Source organism: Chrysoperla carnea, chromosome X (assembly GCF_905475395.1).
Source record: "Chrysoperla carnea chromosome X, inChrCarn1.1, whole genome shotgun sequence".
NCBI classification, from domain to species: domain Eukaryota; kingdom Metazoa; phylum Arthropoda; class Insecta; order Neuroptera; family Chrysopidae; genus Chrysoperla; species Chrysoperla carnea.
In genome coordinates this window covers 32987772-33010097 of record NC_058342.1, presented here as the reverse complement: position 1 = coordinate 33010097, position 22326 = coordinate 32987772, and the positions used below count along the sequence as shown (strand labels likewise).

General features: G+C 31.0%; 1 protein-coding gene across 1 annotated transcript; it reads left to right on the top strand.

Moving 5' to 3' along the window:
• Positions 1–4711: 4711 nt before the first annotated feature.
• LOC123302753 (ceramide kinase) lies at positions 4712–19028 on the top strand. Its single transcript, XM_044885831.1, has 6 exons — positions 4712–4866; positions 11916–12110; positions 12492–13061; positions 13847–14280; positions 14399–14544; positions 15261–19028. The coding sequence occupies exons 1-6, from the start codon at positions 4731–4733 to the stop codon at positions 15343–15345; spliced, it is 1566 nt and encodes a 521-aa protein (XP_044741766.1). The 5' UTR covers positions 4712–4730; the 3' UTR covers positions 15346–19028.
• The last annotated feature ends 3298 nt before the right edge of the window (positions 19029–22326 follow it).

Sequence of the window (22326 nt, the reverse complement as noted above, 5' to 3'; positions counted from 1 at the left end):
TCCGTCTGTTTGTGGACATGCTAACTCAAAAACGAAAAGAGATATTAAGCTGAAATTTATAATATAGCGTATCCAGAACAAAAAAGTCAGGTTGACTTCGTAAATGAGCAACAGGTCTATTTGGTCTTGGGTTCGTAGGAAAACTTTGGTGTCCATTTTGCCAAAACTATAAAAGAAAGGCAGTTGAAAACATGCAGATAGCTTCAACTAGTGGTCTTGTGAAATATTCTCGAAAAACGAAAAAAGATTCTAGAAAATACTTTCGAAATTTTCGATAACCAAATAAATGGTGAGCGAAAGTGCGCTTTAATTGTGTTGGTTTTTTAAACTCTTCTAATTTATAAAAAATAATGCAAGCATTGATATTCAACACTTTCTATACAGGGTATTTCAACAATTAACTCAGTCAATTGTCTGTTTTCACTTTTTTTTTTTCTAGTTTTAGAAAAATTATTATATTGATTATAAAATTTCTATCGTTCAAAATTATTAAATTATTGTATTTTTCTCAAAAATTATGAAATTGTATTTTTCTCAAAATTATGAAATTCTTGTATTTTTCTCAGGATTGCTCGCCTTAGGATTGAGACAAGAACATATATATTAAGGAATTTAAGACGCCTATCTGGGCGGGGTCTAGTTATCGGTCGTTGCGTACTTTATACTGCGCATCAGGCTGTCTAAGTGATTGAAACTTAACTCTGGATCTCGGACAATGCATTCGAAGGTCTCATATACGTCCGGTACTTGTAAGTTCCCTTATCTGAATTTGGCGGCGCTGTTTGTATCTCACGACCTTGTGCAACTTCAGATATGCTATGATGATTATACGCTAAGAAAAATTCAGATAATCGAACTTACAAGTGCCGGACGTATATGGGCCTACTGAAAACCCAGGGTTAAGTCTCCTTCTCTTATAGTATTCATGATTGAAAATAATTGTTCAATTGATTGAAAACAAAAGACAGCCTGATGCGTAGTACAAAGTACGCAACGACCGACTTGCCCGGATAGGCGTCTTTTTTCTTGCACTCTTTTATCTAGTTTTACGTCCTTAATATGTATGTTCTTGGATTGGGGATTATGAAAACCTTGAAATTATTGTATACATAAAATAATTATTGTAAATGTGCCAACCCTGTACATACATTATGTAAATCAGTAAATGAAAGATAATAAAGATTAAACAAACAGTGTACGAGTGTAAGTGTGAATTTGTTGTGATATGATGCTAATTAAATAAATTGAACTTTGTTACAACAGCAAAAATTAAAACGAAACAGCAGCCTTTAAACACAAACAATGACTTCACTTCATCTATCATTAACAATAACATTATTATTTAATTAATATTAATATTGTAATATTCATTATAATTATATATAATAAATATTTATTTTATACTAGAAGACATTCTTTCATTCATAGACTTATCAAATACATATTTTTAATTAAAAAATTTTAGTAACTCGCAGACATTATTCAGTTGGCCGTAGCACGAGAAGTATTAATTTTACAGAAATAATCCAGTCATTACGTCGGAAAAAACAGGGTAGATAAACACATGAACCTAACAAGCTAAATTTTTGATATTACGTGGAGGAGGCCTAGAATAGGTTAACTTCAAATTGTCGACCAAAATTTCCTTGTGGATTTTCCGCCATCTTGAAAAAAGGGTTAAATTCAGTTTTTCCATAATAATCATAATCTCAATAACGATGGATAATGGGTCAAAAATGTGAAGGGCCTTAATTGTAGATCGTGAGAAAAACAACAAAAAAGTATTAAGAAAATCCACAATGAAATTTTGGTCGAAAATTCGAAGTTAAGCTTTTCTAGGCCTCTTCCACGTAATATCAAAAATTTAGGTTGTTAGATTCATATGCATATCCAAATGTATATAATGACTGGACTAAAACGATTATTTCATGTTTTTATAATTTCTAATTTTCAAAAAGCTTCACATGACAGTAACTTTGACATGTTATTTTTACATCCTGTCAACTATCTATAAATAAATTTTTAGCGTGAATTATTTTAAAATTTTTGAGGTCGGAAATAGTAATTTATTACATGTTACAGGATGTTCCAACAAGGCTAATATTTTTTTATCAAAATTGCATCACTGCTACTTCTCACTATTTAGATGCTTATATAAATCCATTGACATTAGAGTTACATAGACTGAGTGTCAAATGATTTTAAGTGTGCCAACATCTGAGGTAATTGCTTAGGTCAAATCCATTGTAGATTCGTATGAAAAAATGTAAAGTTATAAGTGATAAGTTTTTTTTTTTTAAGACAAAAAGCGAAAAAGTTCAGTGAAATCGCGAGCCTACGAACGGTATTATACAGAGAGATCGGACATAGTATGTGACGTCATTTACTATGTTTGCCATGAGAATTCCATGCTAAATTCTGTTTTGCTAAATACAAACAAATCTTTGATAGCTTTTATTTTGGCTGTTTTTATAACTATTCAAAAAATATTTATTACGTATCGTAATTGAACTTGCAGCTCTCTGTACCTATACGTTTTATTTGAAACGTGAAACATTCTGTATATATTAAACGCATGTAAATAATTTTTATATAAATAAGAAAATTCAAAACTATAAATGGCCTTGACGAGATACTTTGTGCACTTTGTATATTAATTTTAAAGGAATTTTCAAGAGGAAAAATATTTCTGAAAGTACATGATATTTTCAACTCTATTTACGGACTACAAACATTTTTAAAAATAAAGCTATTGTTTTTATTGTCGAAAATCTGTTTACATTTTTGGAGTCGTTTCATCTAAAATTATCATTTTTTATATATTTTGAAAATAATAAATTTCTTTTGTGTTGGATAATATAAATTTTCAACTTTTATAAGAGAAAATTTTCAAAGACATTCTTTGTGAAAGATAGGCAATATAAATAACTTCAATGTAAAATTAAAAAAAAAATATATTGAAAATAAAATGGAACATAGGATTCCGTACCAATAAAAAATGTAAAAAAAGGAAACAATTTAAGTATTTTTAAGGTAAAATTGAGTCTACCTTATTTGTATCTTTGGTCGTCCAATTTTCCCAAAAGATCAAATAAAAGATAAACGGAACTTTTTGATTTACTTGTCTTGATTTTCCTGCTTATCGTTTGATGTATTTTTCTTTTCGAAAAACAAAAATATGTAATTATAAATTATTGGGCGTTAACTAAATAAGGAAGCACATACATGAGCGTATCGAAGGGCAGGGCACCCCCCCTCTCTCCTGTAGACGTTAACTTAGTTATTGTTGACGAAGTATGTTTTTTTCATAATACTGTTTTTGGATCAAAACTTTATGATTTGCCCTCCTTTAGACTAGAAATTTGGTAGTGCCTGCCTTGTGGACTAAAAGCTTGGCCCAACCATGTAAATATAAGATTTATAACTCTACTGCTCTATTTTGAAGTCAATTAAAGTGTATGAATCGATGAATCAAAGTGCATTGAAAACAAAACAATGTAAATAAGTCATAAAACCACAAAATTCAGTAATCAGCATGGGACCGTCACCGGCATCGTCATAAATGTAACGTATGCAGTCTTTGTCTTGGGTAGGCATACGCCAATTATGACTAGGAGTATGTATGTGTATGTTTATTATGCAGTAGTGATGGTCTGAATAATTCCGATTCACAAATTGATTCGTTTGAGAAATTTTAATTCCATATACATATTCATAAAATTTCAATTTCATATCTTTATAATTCTCTGAATAATGAGTCAATCTAAAGCCTTTTTGCTTTTGTGGTGCCCGAAACCGATACTTTGTTATTCCAGATTGTCTTTTGACGACCGTAGACTTTCATTTTTCTTTGAAGAAGGAAGATTTTATGTGTTCTAGTCACACAGTAATACAGTGAAATCGCGGTAATCCGACAAATGTTTTGCAAGGTAATGTCGAATTATCGAATTTGTTGAACTAGTGAGTACTCTATAGACCAACAAATTCGATAATTCGACTGCCCCGCAAACCCCATGTAGTCTGTTTGAATATTGTATTGCTGTCTTTGTTAATCTTCTTTGTGCAGCAAAAATTTATATACTTGGTATACGTTGGGTCTATCTAGTGAAACATATGATCAAAGGTTAAACGAAACAAAATTTAATTTATGAATCGATGACATGCGTTTCAACACTATTAGTGTAGTGTAGTGTTTTGTAAATGGTTGTATCGAGTATCGTGCATAGAGATATGCTGTATTATCTCTATGGTATCGTGTATCGAGTGTATCGAGTATCGTGTATGTTATGTTTGTTGAGTGAGCTGTCATGTCACAGACTGTCAGTGTTAGATGAGTTTGAGAGTGTAGCTACGCGTACACAACACAACAAAGCTAGGTAAATCAGTAAATTTTGACTTTTTCAATGTAAAAATGAGTGAAAATTTCATTGAAAATGTAAATAAAATATGTTGAATTGTATGAAAACAGAATGAATCGAATAGAAGTTAGCAGAAGTAAACAAAAATGAAAATATTGTAGAAATGTGATTCAGTACAAATAAAAAAAACAAGAAGTGAACTAAATAACTAAAATAAAATAAATAAATGACTAGGATAGCTAGCTAGGTTAATAAATAAATAAATTTAAATTAAATTTAATGAAATATTAAAATATATATTAAAATCAAGTTGTTTTATTTATGTATGTGATATTAAATTTAAAAAAAATCTAAATCTTATTCTAAAAAAAAATGCTACGAAACGATCAGATTCAAACAGATCCAAATGAAACTGTCCTACTCAGTACGTTCACTGTAAATAAAAAACGTAGTCGAGTTTATTTACATCGATGGAAATTTATTTGGGAAACAGAAAATTTACCACATTGTAAGTAAACTGAATATATCGTAATTGTTTTGTTTTATTATTGAGTTTGTTTTACCCTGAATATTTTGAATCAGCGAAAATTTTTTAGCCTAAATATTTTTTATGCAAATATGCATAATTTTTATTTTTTTTACATTTTTTTTTGTATAATATGATTTATTCAAATGAAGGTTGAGTTTCCCTTAACCGAGATAGTTGGTACACAGAACAGAGAACGGGTTTTTCAAAGCATGCTTACAAATTACCTTTCAGTTCAAGGCTAAACAATTTTAATGTTGTTTAAAGTTACAAAAAAATTTATTACATTAAATAAATACTCATACACTACCGAACAAAACTTTTGGAGACACTTAAATGCTTTTTGGATCGAATTAAAATACTCAAAACACAATTTGGTTTTAGTCATGTTTCCCTCGAAAATTCGAACTCGATTTTTGGGGTTTTGGAGGTGTCCGAAATAAATATTTGTTTCTCGCTAATTTTGGGTCTATCCTGCGATTCCCTTTTGCATAAATAAGCTGTAATTGGGTATGCTAGGTGGATTTTTAAGGAAAGGGGCTTAATTTCAAAAATTTGAAGGTAATTCCTAGGGAAAAGGCTGATTTTTCGTCGTGTTAATCATTTTGCGAAACTGTACAGTCCCTCGGAACGGGGCTAGAGGATTGAAAATGGGTATGTAGGTTGAGTTTGTGCCAAGAAAGTGGTTTTTGGAGGTGTCAATTTTTTAAAATCATGGAATTGATATTTTAACGAAGTTTTACATGTATAAACCATAGATATAATAACCTAGAGGCTTAAAAGCATAGGAAATTGCAATAAGTGAATTCTTGACCGCTTAAAAAGAGAGAGAATTCGTTACTTATGTCTATCTCTGTCTTATCGTGCCTCTAAAATCTGGTCTCTCTCTATACAATGATCAAACGTTCGGGCAACCACTTTACGACTCTATATGTTATTATCTCTATTGTATAAACGTATTTGCGTGTGTTTTTATGAATAGCTGACCCGGTCACGCGTTGTTTTGGCTTAGTTATTTATAATACAATCAATTAATATTATATTATCAACAAAGTGCCAAAAATTTCTAGAATGCACAATTACACTAAAATTCAAAAGTCGTCTGCACGGAATGACTTTATGTTTATTCCATAATCTCCCTCACGGTTAAACAGTGACATTTACAAAAAAATGTTTCAAACAAAAGTTGTTTATTTTTATTTAAGGAATATTTTTTACATTTAAACTTTTGTTCTATCTCTAACGGTTTACAAGATGGGTCCTACGGGTCGAAGATTGACTTGGGCACACTGTAAAAATTTTTGTTTGTTATCTTATTTTGTTTTTGAGTTATCGTGTTCACAGACAGACAGACAGACAATTGGAAATGGACTTATCATTGGCTACTGGTTATCGAATGATAGGCTGTGAATAATCAAATTTATCAATGTTTGTCATACCTGTAGCTCCCAAATTAGGGCTCAGATCCAAATTTGGAAAAGAGTTTTTTTGTTGCTCTTGATGAGCTTATTTTGAGAAGTTAGGTTTCTGCAGTTAATAACAGAACACGTTGTATATTACATATATACAGGGTATAAAAATTTAGACAATTTAATTTTAAGACGTTTTTCTATAAAGTTTGTGCATCGTCCTTTGAGTTACAAAAGTTTTTGTATAATGTTTATTCAAATAAGTAATAAAATTGTAAAAATATGGCAATAGACGATTAATTTTTAATAAATGTAGCTGTAGGAAAAATTTTCATTATTGTTTGAAATATTTAAAATGGCTATTACGTGATAAGGTCACGTTCTAAGTGTTCTGGCGTTCAGTATCAAAACAATTGATTTGTATCCTTATCATCACAATCGTTTTGTGCAGTCAGTTAGTCAGTCACTAGCCAAGGTATTGAATATGTGGAAAATTTTTATTTAATTATAATAATTAATAGTTTTAAGAGGAGTGGCTGCCATCCTTCATCTTAAGTAACTGATTATAGATAATCAAGGCATGGATGTACCCAAAGAGTATAAAATAGAGAAGGCTCCCATTACTGGCAATGTTAAAAAATAGTATACGTGTTTCAACGCCTCTAAAGATTGAGTACAGGTTTAAACGCTCTTTATCTCCATAATTTTGTTTAAAAAAAATTTTGTTAGAAAGAGCATAGTTTCGATCTAAGGATCTCTGGGTTATGGGCCCAGCACATTTCTAATGCGCCATTGTGCTCTGTGTAATAATATCGTAATAACATGTACTGATTCTGTTGTAAGTACAGTAGTATTTACAGGAATACCAAAGGAATACAGGGATGTACCAAAGCAGTGTACAGTGTTTTGTCGATGATATCGAAACAAAACTTTGGTTTAATTATGAGTTCATCGAAGATCCATCATTTGATGAACAGAGACGACTATATAGTTAGAGTATTGATGATTGAAGAGCGATATCTATATTATCAAATTTATAAGCATCACTTGCACACAATATATTATATATTTTTGTAGTTGCGTGGTATTATAAAGCTAAAAAAAATCACATTATTTGAGTACAAAGCATGTATTTGGTTTGTATGTATGCACCGTGCAATAAACCAAAACTTTTTTACAATACTGTAGGGAAACAAATACCTTAGGTTTACAATCACCTTAAGATAAAGATTCCAACTTTGGTATTCCCCACAACAACAAAAAAACTTAAAAATTCCAACAAATAATTTTGAGAAGTCGTGTGTTGCAATTAGAACAGCTAGCAGCTGTTTAATTACTCATTAATGAGCGGAAATTATAAAATAAAATGGGCTAACTTCATCTATGTTGTAAATTAGTGAGGAAGTTTTCAAAACTTTTAATTGATAAAAAAGGTTATTTAGCTTTATTATTTTATACCAGTTTCAAATTTAAGAAATAAACCTTTGTCCTCAAAAATATTTTAATCTATATCTTTTTTGGGTAAAATTTTCTTGAATTTTTAAAAATTCTGCCTTTTTTAAAAAGTCACAAAAAAGTTTAACGTTTCTGAATTGGATGAAATCTAGTAAATAAGGTAATTTGGACCTGAAAAATTCAAAAATCGGGTTCATTTGACGGTTAGACGTCTAATTTCTGAGATTTGGCTATGTTTGGAGCGATTTTGGTCGATATCTTAAAAACTATTCGCCCAGTCGTTAAATAAACCCGATTTTTGTACTTTTTGGGTCGAAATTACTTTAAAAACCAAGTTTTATCATATTCCGACACGATTATTTTTTCTCGATTTTTTCGATTTTTTTCAAAGGGGTACCCCTTAATAAAATTCCAAAAAATCGAAAACAATTTGTTGTTTCTGATTTTGATAAAACTCAGTTTATAAGATAATTTTGACCCAAAAAATTTAAAAATCGGGTTTATTTGACGACTGGGCGAATAGTTTTTGAGTTATTGACCAAAATAGGCCCAGACATGGCGATATCTCAGAAACTATACGTCTAATCGTCAAATGAACCCGATTTTTGAATTTTTCAGGTCCAAATTACCTTATATACTAGGTTACATCAAATTCAGAAACGAAAAACTTTTTTGTGGTTTTTTCGATTTTTTCAAAGGGCCACCCCTTGAAAAAAATCCAAAAAATCGAGAAATTTTCTTGGTTTCTGATTTCGATAAAACTCAGTTTATAAGGTAATTTTGACCCTAAAAGTACAAAAATTGTGTTCATTTGATGATTAGATGTATAATTTTTGGGATATTGTAAAAAATCCAATATAAAGAGCCAAGTCCAAAGAATCGAGAAATACAAAAATTAGATTAATTTAATGATTGAGTGTTTAATTTCTAAGATATTTCCGGAGAAAATTATGTTAATTATATAAAAAAACGATCAGGTAATTTTGAAATTTGATGTTTGTGACGAACCGGGTGAACTCTAATTTGTGGGTAACAAACCCTCGTGTAAGTAAAAATATTAATGTTATTTTTTTGTGTGTTAAAATTAATGGACATAAAATGTTTCGTGTAGTTTCCAACAAAAATGTTTTCTGTAAACTTTCTCCGTGAATTTATAATTGTTAATTACCATTATTGTTATTATAAATATAAGATACCGTGTATTTCAAAAGTGTGCAATAACAATAATAACATTAAATAGACCCAAATAATAATTGTAGATTGTATGAATAAACCAATCTTTCCCGCTTTACTTCCTTCGAAACCCCCTATCCTGCGAAAGGACTTATAGTTTTTAAATAATATATTTTGTAGTTGAATAACTAAATTAAATATTTATCAAATAATTGATTTTGATTAATCAATTAAATAATAAATGCAGGTACATTTGTACCTGTTCACTGTTCTGATACTGACGATTATAAATAATGATCAGTGGCGTCATCAATTCATTATACCCTGTATGCATGTAGTATATATCAAGGTATACCAAGTTAAGTCTCAAGTTTGTAACTAGAGCTTACAAAAATTTGGTATAGGTGTTCATAAAATCACCTAATTAGACCCATCTTGTAAACCGTTAGAGATAGAACAAATGTGTAAATACAAAAAATATTCCTTATAAAAAAATAAGCAACTTTTGTGTGAAACATTTTTTCGTAAACGTCACTGTTTACCCGTGAGGGCGCAAATTTGGTCAAAACTTTGGTGTCTATTTTCTCCAAAACTATAAAAGAAACAGAGTTGAAAAGAAACAGAGTTGCAGGTAACTTCAATTAATGGTTTTTCTCCAAAAACGAAAAAAAAAAACTCGAATAATCGAATTTTATCGAAATTTTCGAAAACCAAAAAAATAATGCAAGCACTGATATTCAACACTTTATAAACAGGGTATTTCAACAATTAACTCAGTCAATTGTATGTTTTCACTTGTTTTAATATAATGAATTCCAATTTTCTTTCGTTTGAGTGTAACGTAGAAAATTTTGCAATCCTTCTTTCACCATTTTAATGGGAAGGTATTTAAAACTGCCCTAGGACTAAAGAAATTTCACATATTCCACTGTACTTGCGTGTGAAAAATGAACTTTGAACCATGCTTATCTGGAAAATCACTTTTCTTCATAAATTTTTTCACGGCAATCAAAGAATTTTTAAAATTTGTAACATAACAGCCTTTAAAAAATGATTGCTGATTTGCTATCTTAAATATTCAACATCAAAACAAAACATCATTATTCTATTTTTATTTGATCAGTGATCTAAAGCAAATAATAACTTTAGATTAATTATTAATAATTATTTACCTAATTAAATTGTAAAACGTTCTTATTCAAACAATTGTTTTAATTCATTTCTAAATTTATTCTTTAGATTAAATATTAATATCATCTTTAGATATGACGAACTTCTCGAAAACTCCAGGAGGCGGTGGGGATACCGTTGCACCAGGTATCTCTGAGATCCATTCTGTCTCGAAATTCGTGTTCAGCGATCCCAAAACCCCCTGAGTAACGAGTTTGGACTGATTATATGACGAATTTCTCCAAAACTCCACTAGACGACGAGAAACCGTTTACTCTAAGCACTAGGTACCTCTGAGACCAATTCTGTCACGATATTTGTGTTCAATATTATCTTTGGATTAATTATTATTAATTATTACCGAATCAAAACGTTTAAGGTTTATTATATGATGAATTTCTCGAAAACTCCTGGAGACGACGGGGATACCGTTTCACCAGGTATCTCTGAGATCCATTCTGTCTCGAAATTCGTGTTCAGCGATCCCAAAAACCCCCGAGTAACGAGTTTGGGCTGATTATATGACGAATTTCTCCAAAACTCCACTAGACGACGAGAAACCGTTTACTCTAAGCACTAGGTACCTCTGAGACCAATTCTGTCACGATATTTGTGTTCAATATTATCTTTGGATTAATTATTATTAATTATTACCGAATCAAAACGTTTAAGGTTTATTATATGATGAATTTCTCGAAAACTCCTGGAGACGACGGGTATACCGTTTACTCTAAGAACCAGGTACCTTTGAGACGAATTCTGTCACGATATTCGTGTTCAGCGACCCCAAAAACTCCCGTGTAACAAGTTTGAAATCATTTTCATGACTATTAACCGAATGAGACTTGGTCATAAAATTTCTTGACGCTCTAACGAATCGAATGCCGAAAACCGCATTCAAATCGGACATACTGCTCAAATTTTTTGAACTTTATTCCTTCGTTTCTTCGTCTATCAGTACACTTTAAATTTAATACAATTCAAAGAATTAAAAAATTTTTATCGGTAAATTAATAATTTAAATTTAGATAGCATTACATCATTAGTAATCGGATTTATGTAATTTGACTCTACCTGAACGAAAATTTTATTTTATTTTATAGTCTAGTCAACAAATTCAAATTGGTGAAATATAAAAATAATGATCGTACAAATACGATATGTTCGTTGGATTCGGAATGATGTCTAGAAAAATTTTACATTTTTAAGGAGATATGCAAGGATTGAATAATACTAGGGATTTCATTAAAACTTTATAAATACATTTTTTTATTAACAAAGTTTACAAAAATCACAAAGAATTCCTAAGTCATCGGGTTTTTTCTTATTGTCGTTCAAAAGTTGGCTGAAAAAATGATGAATCATATAGGTTATCCTTTTCAATTGGATATTTCTATATCAAAAAATCTAGAGAGTGTCATAAAAAACTATCTCAAATATTTAGACAATCTTGTAGTTTATAATAATACCATCAAAATATAAGATTGTCGATGATATCAAAACAAAATTTTAATTTAATTATGAGTTCATCGAAGATCCATCATTTGATGAACAGAGACGAGTAAAGCTAGTTTATTAATGATTGAAGAGTGATATCTATATTATCAAATTATAAACATCACTTGCACACAATTTATTATATATTTTTTTAGTTGTGTGGTATTGTGAAGCTAAAAAAAATCACATTATTTGAGTACAAAGCATATATTTGATTTATTTGTATGTACCGTGCAATAAACCAAAACTTTTTTACAATACTCTAGGTTTACAATCACCTTAAAATTAACCATCGATAATTTTTTTCGTATTTTACATATTTTTTAGCCCAACATACAATTCCATTATGCGATGTAATCGCGATATCTGCTGGAGATGATCAACCAGATTGTACCTACTTCGTGCTAGACTACGCAAAACGATTGAATAACAATGTGTGGCGCCATCGACGCATCACTGTCGTTCATACAGATCCACGTCAGGTCACCATGTGGATACGAACAATACAAAATCATTTAAATAGTAAGTATACCAACATAACCAATTCAAATATTCGACCCATATCATTTTTATTTCATTATGAGTTCATCGAAGATTCATCATTTCATGAACCGAGACGACTATAGTTAGTTTATTAATGATTGAAGAGAGATATCTATATTATCAAATTTATAAAAATCACTTGCACACAATATATTATATATTTTTGTAGTTGCGTGGTATTGTAAAGCTAAAAATAACTCATTATTTGACTACAAAGCATGTATTTGGTTTATATGTATGTACCGTACAATAAACCAAAACTTTTTTACAATACTGTAGGTTTACAATTACCTTAAAGATTGACTTACGTTACGACTGAATCTGAATTGAATGATATAATTTCAAAAAAGATATTTACAGGTTTTGTACATCGACCTAAACGCCTCCTCCTGTTTGTGAATCCATATGGCGGAAAGCAGAGAGCTCTTAAAATATTTGAGAAACATGGTAAACCATTATTCCAAATAGCCAAAGTCGATGTGAGTGTAATTATTTCCCAGCGTCAAAATCAAATCACCGATTTGTTAATGCACCTCAATTTAAACATCTACGACGCAGTCGCATGTGTTGGTGGTGATGGAACATTTTCCGAGTTGTTTAATGGTCTCCTATTGAAAGCATGTAAAGATAAAAATATCAATCCGAATGATGCAAACGCTGAAATCCCAGCTCCAGAAGTACCTGTGGGTGTGATACCTGGTGGTAGTACCGATACCGTGGCGTATTGTGTGCATGGAACTAGTGACATCCAAACCGCTGTCTTACATATCATTTTTGGGGAAACTATCGGCTTGGATTTAGCATCAGCTTTCAGTCAAGATCGTTTTATACGATTTTACGCAAGTGTTATGAGTTATGGATTTTTAGGTGATGTTGCAAAAGATAGTGAACGATTTCGTTGGATGGGTCCCAAACGTTACGATTATTCTGGTAAGCATATAATACAGTAAATCGGGCCGGAAAATACCATTAAATGAGAAAAACTTGTGGAACAATTCCGATTTAAAAAATTCTTGTTCGAAAGTATTTCTTAGACCTTCAGGCTTTTACATTACCATGAAAAATGAGTAAATCAAGGTAGTTTTCCCACCCCCTTAGCACTCCAAAAAGTGACAGTGATAAGAAAATTTAAAAAAATCAAAATTAACCTTGGAAATCAACTCCCAAGACTTTCCAAGGTCACTGATCATGAATTCGAGATTAAAAAGCAATTGAAGATAGTTGCAAACACATTAAAATCACCCCTAGCGTTCCAGAGATAAAAATTTAGCTCTCATAGAGGTTTTTAGGGTCGCTGATCACGAATTCGAGGACAAAAAAAAGAAAATTGACTCAGTTGCAATCATTCTCAGTTGCTTGTTGACTCTCAATTCGTGATCAACGACCCCAAAAATCTACGAGAAACGATTCATGATTGGCGATCCCGAAAATTCCCAGGAGACCATTTTTAGACTGCTTAGAGGGTGGAAAAACTACCCAAATTTTCTCATTTTTCATAGTAATGCAGAGGTTTTGACATTTTTATAGTAATAGGTGCGGATGAATTTTCCTGAAGGTCTAAGGAATACGCACAAACAATAATTTTTTAAATCGGAGCTGTTTCATCACTTTTTCACATTTTCCGGCTTATTAAGTATACTAATATCAAATCACGTCTTATTCTAACGAATCTTTGGCTCAAGGTAATCTTTTTTGTTTGATTTGATGATTTTTAGGTTTGAAAAAAATTCTTTCGAATACGGGCTATGACGGGGAATTACGTTTATTATGTGAAAAAAATGATACAGAAAACGATGATCCTTCGAAATGTTTAGAAAATTGTAATCGATGTAGTTCGAAAAAAGATCAATCAGCCCACACGAGTACAACAGACCTGTCACATGCCACGGCCACGGGTACAGTACAGACAACGGTTAACACAACAGATCCAAATACGAGTCCAAGCAACACAGAATGGCGTACAGTACGTGGAAAATTTTTTATGGTAAATGGTGCGAATGTAAGCTGCGCATGTGCTAAAAGTCCTAATGGTATTGCCCCCTATTGTCATATCGGTGATGGTTGTGTGAATCTGGTTCTGGTGCGACATACCTCTGCATTCAATGTTTTACGATTATTGTTACGTTTATCCAGTCGTGCTAAAACAATTGTAAGTATCTACTGTCTTGGATCCGTAGGATCCATCTTGTAAACCATTAGAAATAGAACAAAAGTTTTAGTGTAAAAAATGTTTAAGATTAATATTGATATGTAATTTTCATTTTTAGAATGATTTTCCATTTGTGGAAGTGTATCGTGTGCGTGAATTTGAATTTCATTCAAATGTTGGTGATGCCGCTGTGAGCTCAAATTCAACAAGCAGCGTCTGGAATTGTGATGGAGAAGTTGTGAAAGAAGCTGATATTCATGTTAGGTAAATCTCTCAGATTTCACTTACTGGACTAAAAATATGCCCGCGTAAATAAGGCACCTAATTTGGTGATTGCGTCACAAAAGCATGCTTCACTGAGGAAAAATAAAAGTTTGGTCGTCAAAAGACAAGCTGGAATACCAAAGGGTTGAGACGGGGCCAATTCTAATATTGGATGTTAATTTTAAATACAACAAATTTTTGGAATAAAACTTTTTTAGGCCCGTTTTGGGTTTTTTCTTGTATTTCGGTGGAAAAACACAACCGTTTGGTATTTCAGCTTTTTTTAATTCAGAGAATTATGATTTTTAGTGAGTGAAATTAATTTAGGGAGCATCCATAAACCACGTGACCTGGTCAAGAGGGGGAGAGGATTCGTTCAAAAGCTACGCTGTCAGTCTGTGTACACGATAACTCAAAAACGAAAAAAAATATCAAGCTGAAATTTTATAGCATGCTCAGGACGTAAAAATTGGTATATAGTGGCATAGGTCAATTGGTTCTTGGGTCCGTTGGACCCATCTTGTAAACCGTTAGAGAAAAAACAAAAGTTTAAATGTAAAAAATGTTCCTTATAAAAAAATTAACAACTTTTGTTGGAAACATTTTTTCGTAAACATCACTGTTTACCCATGAAGGCGCAAACACTGTATATACATGGTATTTCAACAATTAATTTAGTCAATTGTTTGTATTCACTTGTTTTTATTTTGTTACAGAGTTCATTGCCAATTGCTCAATGTCTACAGTCGTGGATTACAAGAATATATAGAAAAGCCATCATGCTTTTTCTGTTTCTCATAAAGAATACTCGAAATACTCGATTGTCGCCTGTGTCTCTATAAGTAAGACTAAGACTACGACGACACAACAAACATTCCTGATTTATACAATAATTAAATAAAAAACAAACAAAAAATATTTATACTTACAATAAAAACAAATCGACCAAGATAACGTTTTTAGGTTTTTAAAGATGACCGTGTCACTGTGAGCTAGTTCTAGTGACCGTCATGTTATATACGTCATGTCACTGTTTTTTTTAAACAAAACTAAATTTTTATGTAATTTTTAATAATAATAATGAGGTTTAACCTCCGTTTCTCTGACATATACCCCTATAACAAAGGCCACTCACATCAGTATTTGTTAATCTTTATTTATTCAATTACAAACATATTTACAATGAAGAGCCTAAATGGCCGAGGGGTCTAAGGCAGTTGGACTATTTAGACTTAGGTTGCGGGTTCGAATCCAGGCAGCGGCAGTGTGAACAATTTATAATTAATGGAGGTGCAGAATTAATCACATTACCGTCGCTTGGATAAGAACGAAGTAATCGATTCCACCCACATCAAAAATGTTTTTGTAAATATGTTTGTAATTTAATAAATAAAGATTAACAAATAATGATGTGAGTGACCTCTGTGATAAGACGTATATCAAACTTACAGAGGATAAACCCCCATTATTATTTTTATTATGTCATTTTAAAAATAATTTCATTTGATGGATGTACGATGCATGTAAAAAATTGCGACGTCTATGGACTACTAACAATAATACGGCCTTTTTTCATAAACAAATTATGAATCATTAAAATATATTTGGTCCCTATAATATTTAATAAGTAATTGTAAGTACGCATGCTCAAACTCAATGATTCGAATTATTTTATGGTCCTTCTAATTGTTATCCATTTTTTTGGTGTCGTACATTTGAAGTACGTTCGAAGTACACAAATTTATTGAAATCTTTCTTTTTGTAAATATTATTGAATTCAATTAAGGTAGTTTAGCAGGATCGAGAAGGGGAAATCGTTTTGTCAAATCAACAATCATTTTTTAATTTTCAAAAAATGATCAAAATATGAGCTAAATGTTTGACTAAATTCACAATTCGGTTTATAGTGATGAAAACAATTTCCGGCATTATTGAACAGAGACACTCAGCTCTGTTTTTGAACAGAGACACTCATGACAGCTCATGAGCCTCGATACTGCTATACTACCTTAAATAAATATTTTTCAATTCAATTTCAAATCGTTTTGAGATAACTACGAAACAAAATACATATACAGAGTGTTCAAAATGCTTCAATTATTTTGAGAGTGGCGCAAACAAGATGAGACCGTAATTAAGACACTTTTATGTTTTATTATTATTCTTATTGCGTAATTCTCGAACTTCGAAATAATTGAAGTGTTTGAAGAGAACCTGTGATTGAATAAAATCCAAAATGGTTTGAGATGAACTAATTGTGATTGAACGGTGCATTTTAGACATTTAAGACATATTTTTGAGAATTCAAAGATGTTCCAAGTCAAGCGTCAAGCGCAAAATTTAAGAAAAAGGAGATTGAAGATACGAAACAGTGAGATACAAAACAAAATACTCAAAAATTTTGTTTTTTTTATTTTTTTTTTAAATTTTATTTTTTTTGTTGTTGTTTGTTAAAGTAATCTCAGGTTTATTGAACCGATTAAATTCTTGCCTAACGACATGGGAGTAACTCTACAACTTTTTTAACGTCCTTCAAAGTCAAATACTTATATTAAAAGATTATCCAACGCAGCAACTCAAAAATATATAAAATTTGAGTAACTTGCGAGTAAAAATCATGAAAATTTTTGTTTTTTGTACCATAATCATTACTCTTGTGATAAGAGAAAATCTCACGCTATTACGTAAGCGCCAAGAGCGAAATTTTGTTTACAATAAGTATATACAAAATACATTAATTCATATGAAAGAATAGTATATTAAATTTACTTAATTATTATACAATGTAAAAACGTTGGATATATTCTATGTATGTTTCTAAAAGAGATACTTTCTATGTTCACAGTTACACCCATGCTCGAAAATAAATAATAGAAAATCCTGAAAATTTTCTCTCGGCTCGTTAGAAAATCATGTGATATTTAAATAAGATATTTGAATGATACTTAATTTTGAAAATGTTGAGAGTTGAATTTGTAAGATATTTTTAAAGTATTCCAAAAAATAAAAATACTCGCGATACACTCAAAAAAAAAAACGGTACGTTCGATTTTTGGAGCCATACTCAAACCACATACGTGATACTGATCAGGGCCGTACTAGAATCTTCGAAGAGAAGAAAGCCGTTCTAGAAGAGAAGAACGGAGAGTAAATGAGAAAAGCATAATTTTTAATGCGAAAGAACGCTCTTATTAATAAAATAATTGGAATAAGAGTTGAGACGGCCCTGATCTCTTATATTGATATGAATACACAAGCTTCCAAGATCAACTCACCTAAATATTTTGTTATTAGGTTATTTATATTTTAAATTGATGTGGGAGAGGGGATTTTATTTTTGAAGTTAAGATTGCCACCTCAAAGTTCCGAATAATCGGGAGATTTTTCCGGCGATAAAAAATTCACACGGAAATTGTCAAAAAAAAATCACTTTCTTTATTGAAATCTGGTGGATTTATGTTGATATCGGAATCCGGGACAAACTACAAGATTTTCTGGAATCTCCCGATAGAATCTGGAGCAATGGCAATCTTATTTGAAGTATTAATTTTGAATTTAATTTATGCACGTAAATTTAAGAAAAATACAATTGTTGAAAGTTTATACAAAGGGTGTTTTCAAAAGGTCAAACATTGTTTTATTAAAAATGTTAAATTATTATATTTCCGTGACCTCGGCACTCCTTAACAATAAAATTGACGTCTGCGCAACTGCGTTCTTGATTATCGAAATGAATAGTATTCACAATTATTGATTTTTATTGATTACTTCGATAATATGAGCGCCTTTAATCATGAAACAAGAAATTTTATTGTTTGTGGGTGCCCGGGTCACGGAAATAATTATTATGGGATTAAACTCCCATGACTCAAACTCAACCTAACTTTAAATGGCTGACACTTATTTATTGATTTATCAAGTTCACTTCAGTATTAAACACCCGGTCAGTATATTTTATAGAAATCATTTTTTTAAATATAGTTGGTCTTCCAAAACTTACATATGATATTGTTGATGCATTTAGATTCTTTTGGGAAATTCGATGAAAATTCAATTCCAGATAAAAATAGTAAGCACACCCCCCGCCAAGTGGCACCAATGATCATCACAATATATCTGATTGATGCTTGATATGAAGCTTAGAATTTGATCTTTAGGTGGCAATAAGATCAAAAGCTTTTTTAGAAAGTCATGTTTCAGTTTATCGACCTAGAATTTTTTTGCTTATAAATAAACATTGCACATACTTTTGGCTTTTAAATTAGTCAAAAACTCACAAAAATTGAATTTTCTCGAATTTTCTAGAAAAAAAAAAGAGAACAAATTGTGGATAGTGCAGAAAATTTTGTGCCTAATGAAGATAACATTTTTTTTTCTTTTGTTATTAAAAAAAAGAAAGTTTAGATATATATTTTTTCTAAGCGAGACAAACAAAAACGTGTTTATTGGAAAATTCTTGCATTTATTTTGATTTTTAGAAGAAAATTTCTTTGATCACAAATATGAGAATTCTTCACAATATTTTTATTTATTGCCACAAATTGTTGTATTGCTGAAAAAAATATGGCTTTTATTGCTAGAAAATTTTAGAATTTACGTGAATTTCTCAAAATTCCTACAATACCTATAGAAAAATTTTCTTAAAACAGTTTTTCTTCATGAAAATATTGCTTTTAGTATCTGTTTTGTTTTTTTTCTTTTCATTTGTTGATTGTGGAAGGAAATCAACATTTTCATTGTAAAAAAAATCACGCGCCAAAGAAAATAGTAGTACACCAGTTGATAAGGGTCACATTCACGGTCTACAAAAAGTTATGTCCATTTTAAGGTCAAAAATTTGAGCTTTTATTTTTCATTCGAGTTAATTAAGAGCTTGAAACAGTGCCGGATTTGATGGTGCTATTCAAGGCATCGCGAGACGCCTTTTTTTTTTAACAAAAAACAGGACCTTTTAACCATATTAGTCGCCGGAGAAAACCAGACGAAGCGGTTTTTTTAGTTTTCGTAAATCAACTTGGGGCCATCTCTCTTTCGTGAGATCCTTCTCATAAAGGGTCTTGGGACCCTTCCTCTTGTGTGGGACTCTTCTAATAAAAATAACAGTTTTTAATATCAAAATCAATAATTTCGCCTAAATTTTTTTATTTCGAGGCCCTTAAATACAGTCTCCCTTGGCCCAGACCTCACGAATTATGGATTTGAACACAACACTTTTGTGGACCTATTTGGTTTTGGACTTTTATTATCTGAATAATAGGCAATATTTTCTAACTAAAAATATTCAAATTTTTACTAATTCAAATTTTTCAATGCTTGTCAAGTTTTACAAATTGAAATGCTAAAAGAAAATTTCTTTAGAATAGAGTTTTTTTTATATTTTGCAAAATTTTCAGATCTGAAAAACATTTTTACGTAGAATTATTTTTATTTTAATGAAACAGAGGAAAATTTCCAAGTAATTTCAGATTTGGATGTTCTAAAAAAAGCCTCAGGAAAATGGTAAATTATTTTATAAAAAAAAAAATTTGTTATGTTTTAAATTTTAATTTAAAAGAAAAAAGAAAATGCTTTATTATTGCTAAAAAAAAAGAAACTATTTAATGGGAAAGGTAAAACAAGTGACATCAGGCATTAGACATGCGTAGTATTCGTTCTAAGAGGAATTCATATTATCATGTCTGAGTCAGTCTCACTTCAATTTTACAATTTCACTAAATCAATTCAATAAAATTGTTTGCAATTTTTAAACACAATTCTTTTCATTTTTCCTATCTTCAACCTTTTTCCCAATTTCAGGAAGTTTAACCAAATCGTAATTAAATAATACAGAGTTATCAAAAAAAATTAAAAATGTTCAAGACAACAAAAACGAAATATATTAAAAAAAAAAAAAAAAACAAAAACAATAGTTACAGGCGATAGTATCATTCTTGGCTGCGTATTATGACACATAATAATTTGTAGTGTCATCTGAACTTTACAATCAGATAATTCATAGTGTCAAATGGTCTTTAGAATGCATACGTCAATACGAATATATACGACGTACACGAAAACAACTTTCGTAAGGTACAACTTACACAAAAAAAAACACAGATCATAGAATAACTAACTTAATATACGACAATATACGAACAACTCAGCACGTGCTTGGAAGTGTACGCTCACGTAAAACAATAATTTTTGTATTCAAAAGACTCAACTAAAATAAAAATATTATTAAAAGTGATTTCCATTTCCACGAACAAATTAATAAAAACAAAAAGAGGGGTTCCGCAAGCAGGTCCCTAGACCAAGAGTCCTTTGTTCCCTCCTCACCCAAAGACGAAACGTCTTCTGGTTAGAGGCGTTATTAAAATCTGATGAAGCTATACAATTCTGTCGAGGCCAGACGCCTGAACGTGACGCCCTGCAGATTTCTTCAGGTGCAAATAACATGTATGGAGGTTTCGTCATTCTCCATACAGGCTCTACAGGTGGGATCATTAGACCTTCTCATGTTATGAAGGTGATAATTTAATCAACAATGTCTTGTCAAGAGTCCCACCACCCTTCTTATTTATCCCCTAGTAACTTTCAGACGAGCAAAGTCGAATGGACTGGCTGTGGTTATATAAAATTTAGCCTGTTATATGCCCTACGCAAGGCCCCAGTAATCAAGATGTGCTTATCGTTGCCATTCTTTGATTCGGTAAATTACGGAACATCAGACTCAGGTGAAAGTGTCGGTTTGGGCGAACTCTCTCGTGCCAACAAATCTGCTGCTTCATTCCCTTTAACGCCAGAGTGACTCAGTACCTAGATCAGCCTGACTGTGTTGTTCAGATGATTCAGCTCCTCGAAGCATTCATAGACTATCCTTGATTGGAATCTTGACGCCTCAAGGGCCCGAAGTGCTGTCTGGTTATCTGAGAAGATGATAATCAGCATGGCGAAGATTTCCGATTGAAATATTGACGCATATTGATCAAGAGGAATCGATTTCTTTATTCGACTATAACATGTATTTTAGCTTTATGTATTTTATGTTATAGTCAGCTTAGTTCGGTTCCAGCAACAGTCTCAAAATTTTGTTTTTGTTTTGTTTTGTTTTTTTTTTTTTTTTAATTTGTTAGCATATGTAATCCTATTGGATTCTATTGGATTCTTTTTATCTATTTCATTTTTGTTGTCTTGAACATTTTTTATTTTATTTTTTCATAACTCTGTTGTTTTGTTGTAATTACGAGTTGGTTGGGTTAAGTTTGTCGACTAAAGAGGAGTTGGCTGGATTCTGAAGTTTTTAATTTTTAGCTTTTTCGTTCAAAAATGGGACACTATTACAAAAAACGAAGATATATAATATTAAAAAATTTTAATTTATAGTAAAATTAAATAATATTTTTAAATTTAGTAACTTGATTATGTCACAACCATGGTACATGGCTGGCAGATACAATAAGATACTGTCATGAGATGCTCGTATTTCTTGAACTAGCAGTCGTCTATTTCAAACTGTCTGTTAGCGCACCTCGTGCACAGGCGCAAAAATTAAAAAGAGAGCGCTTATACAAATTAAATGAACAAGAGTGACATAACAGCAATATGTTATAATTTATTGTATTTTATAAGTCTATATATATTTCTTCGAAGCGGTATAAAACTTTATAAATGTAAACGGTTTTATTTGAGTGTAAAACTTTTGTGTGTTGTGAACGATTGAGAAAGAAAAGTAAGAAAATAATTAATATAGAAATTTTTCATCTTGTGTGAATAACTTGTAATAATTTATAAATAGAAATT

Coding starts and splice junctions, on each gene's coding strand:
- LOC123302753 (XM_044885831.1), top strand. CDS start 4,731: ATGCTACGAAACGATCAGATTCAAACAGATCCAAATGAAACTGTCCTA. Junction 12,111..12,491: donor AATACAAAATCATTTAAATA/GTAAGTATACCA, acceptor AGATATTTACAG/GTTTTGTACATCGACCTAAA. Junction 14,545..15,260: donor GAAGCTGATATTCATGTTAG/GTAAATCTCTCA, acceptor ATTTTGTTACAG/AGTTCATTGCCAATTGCTCA.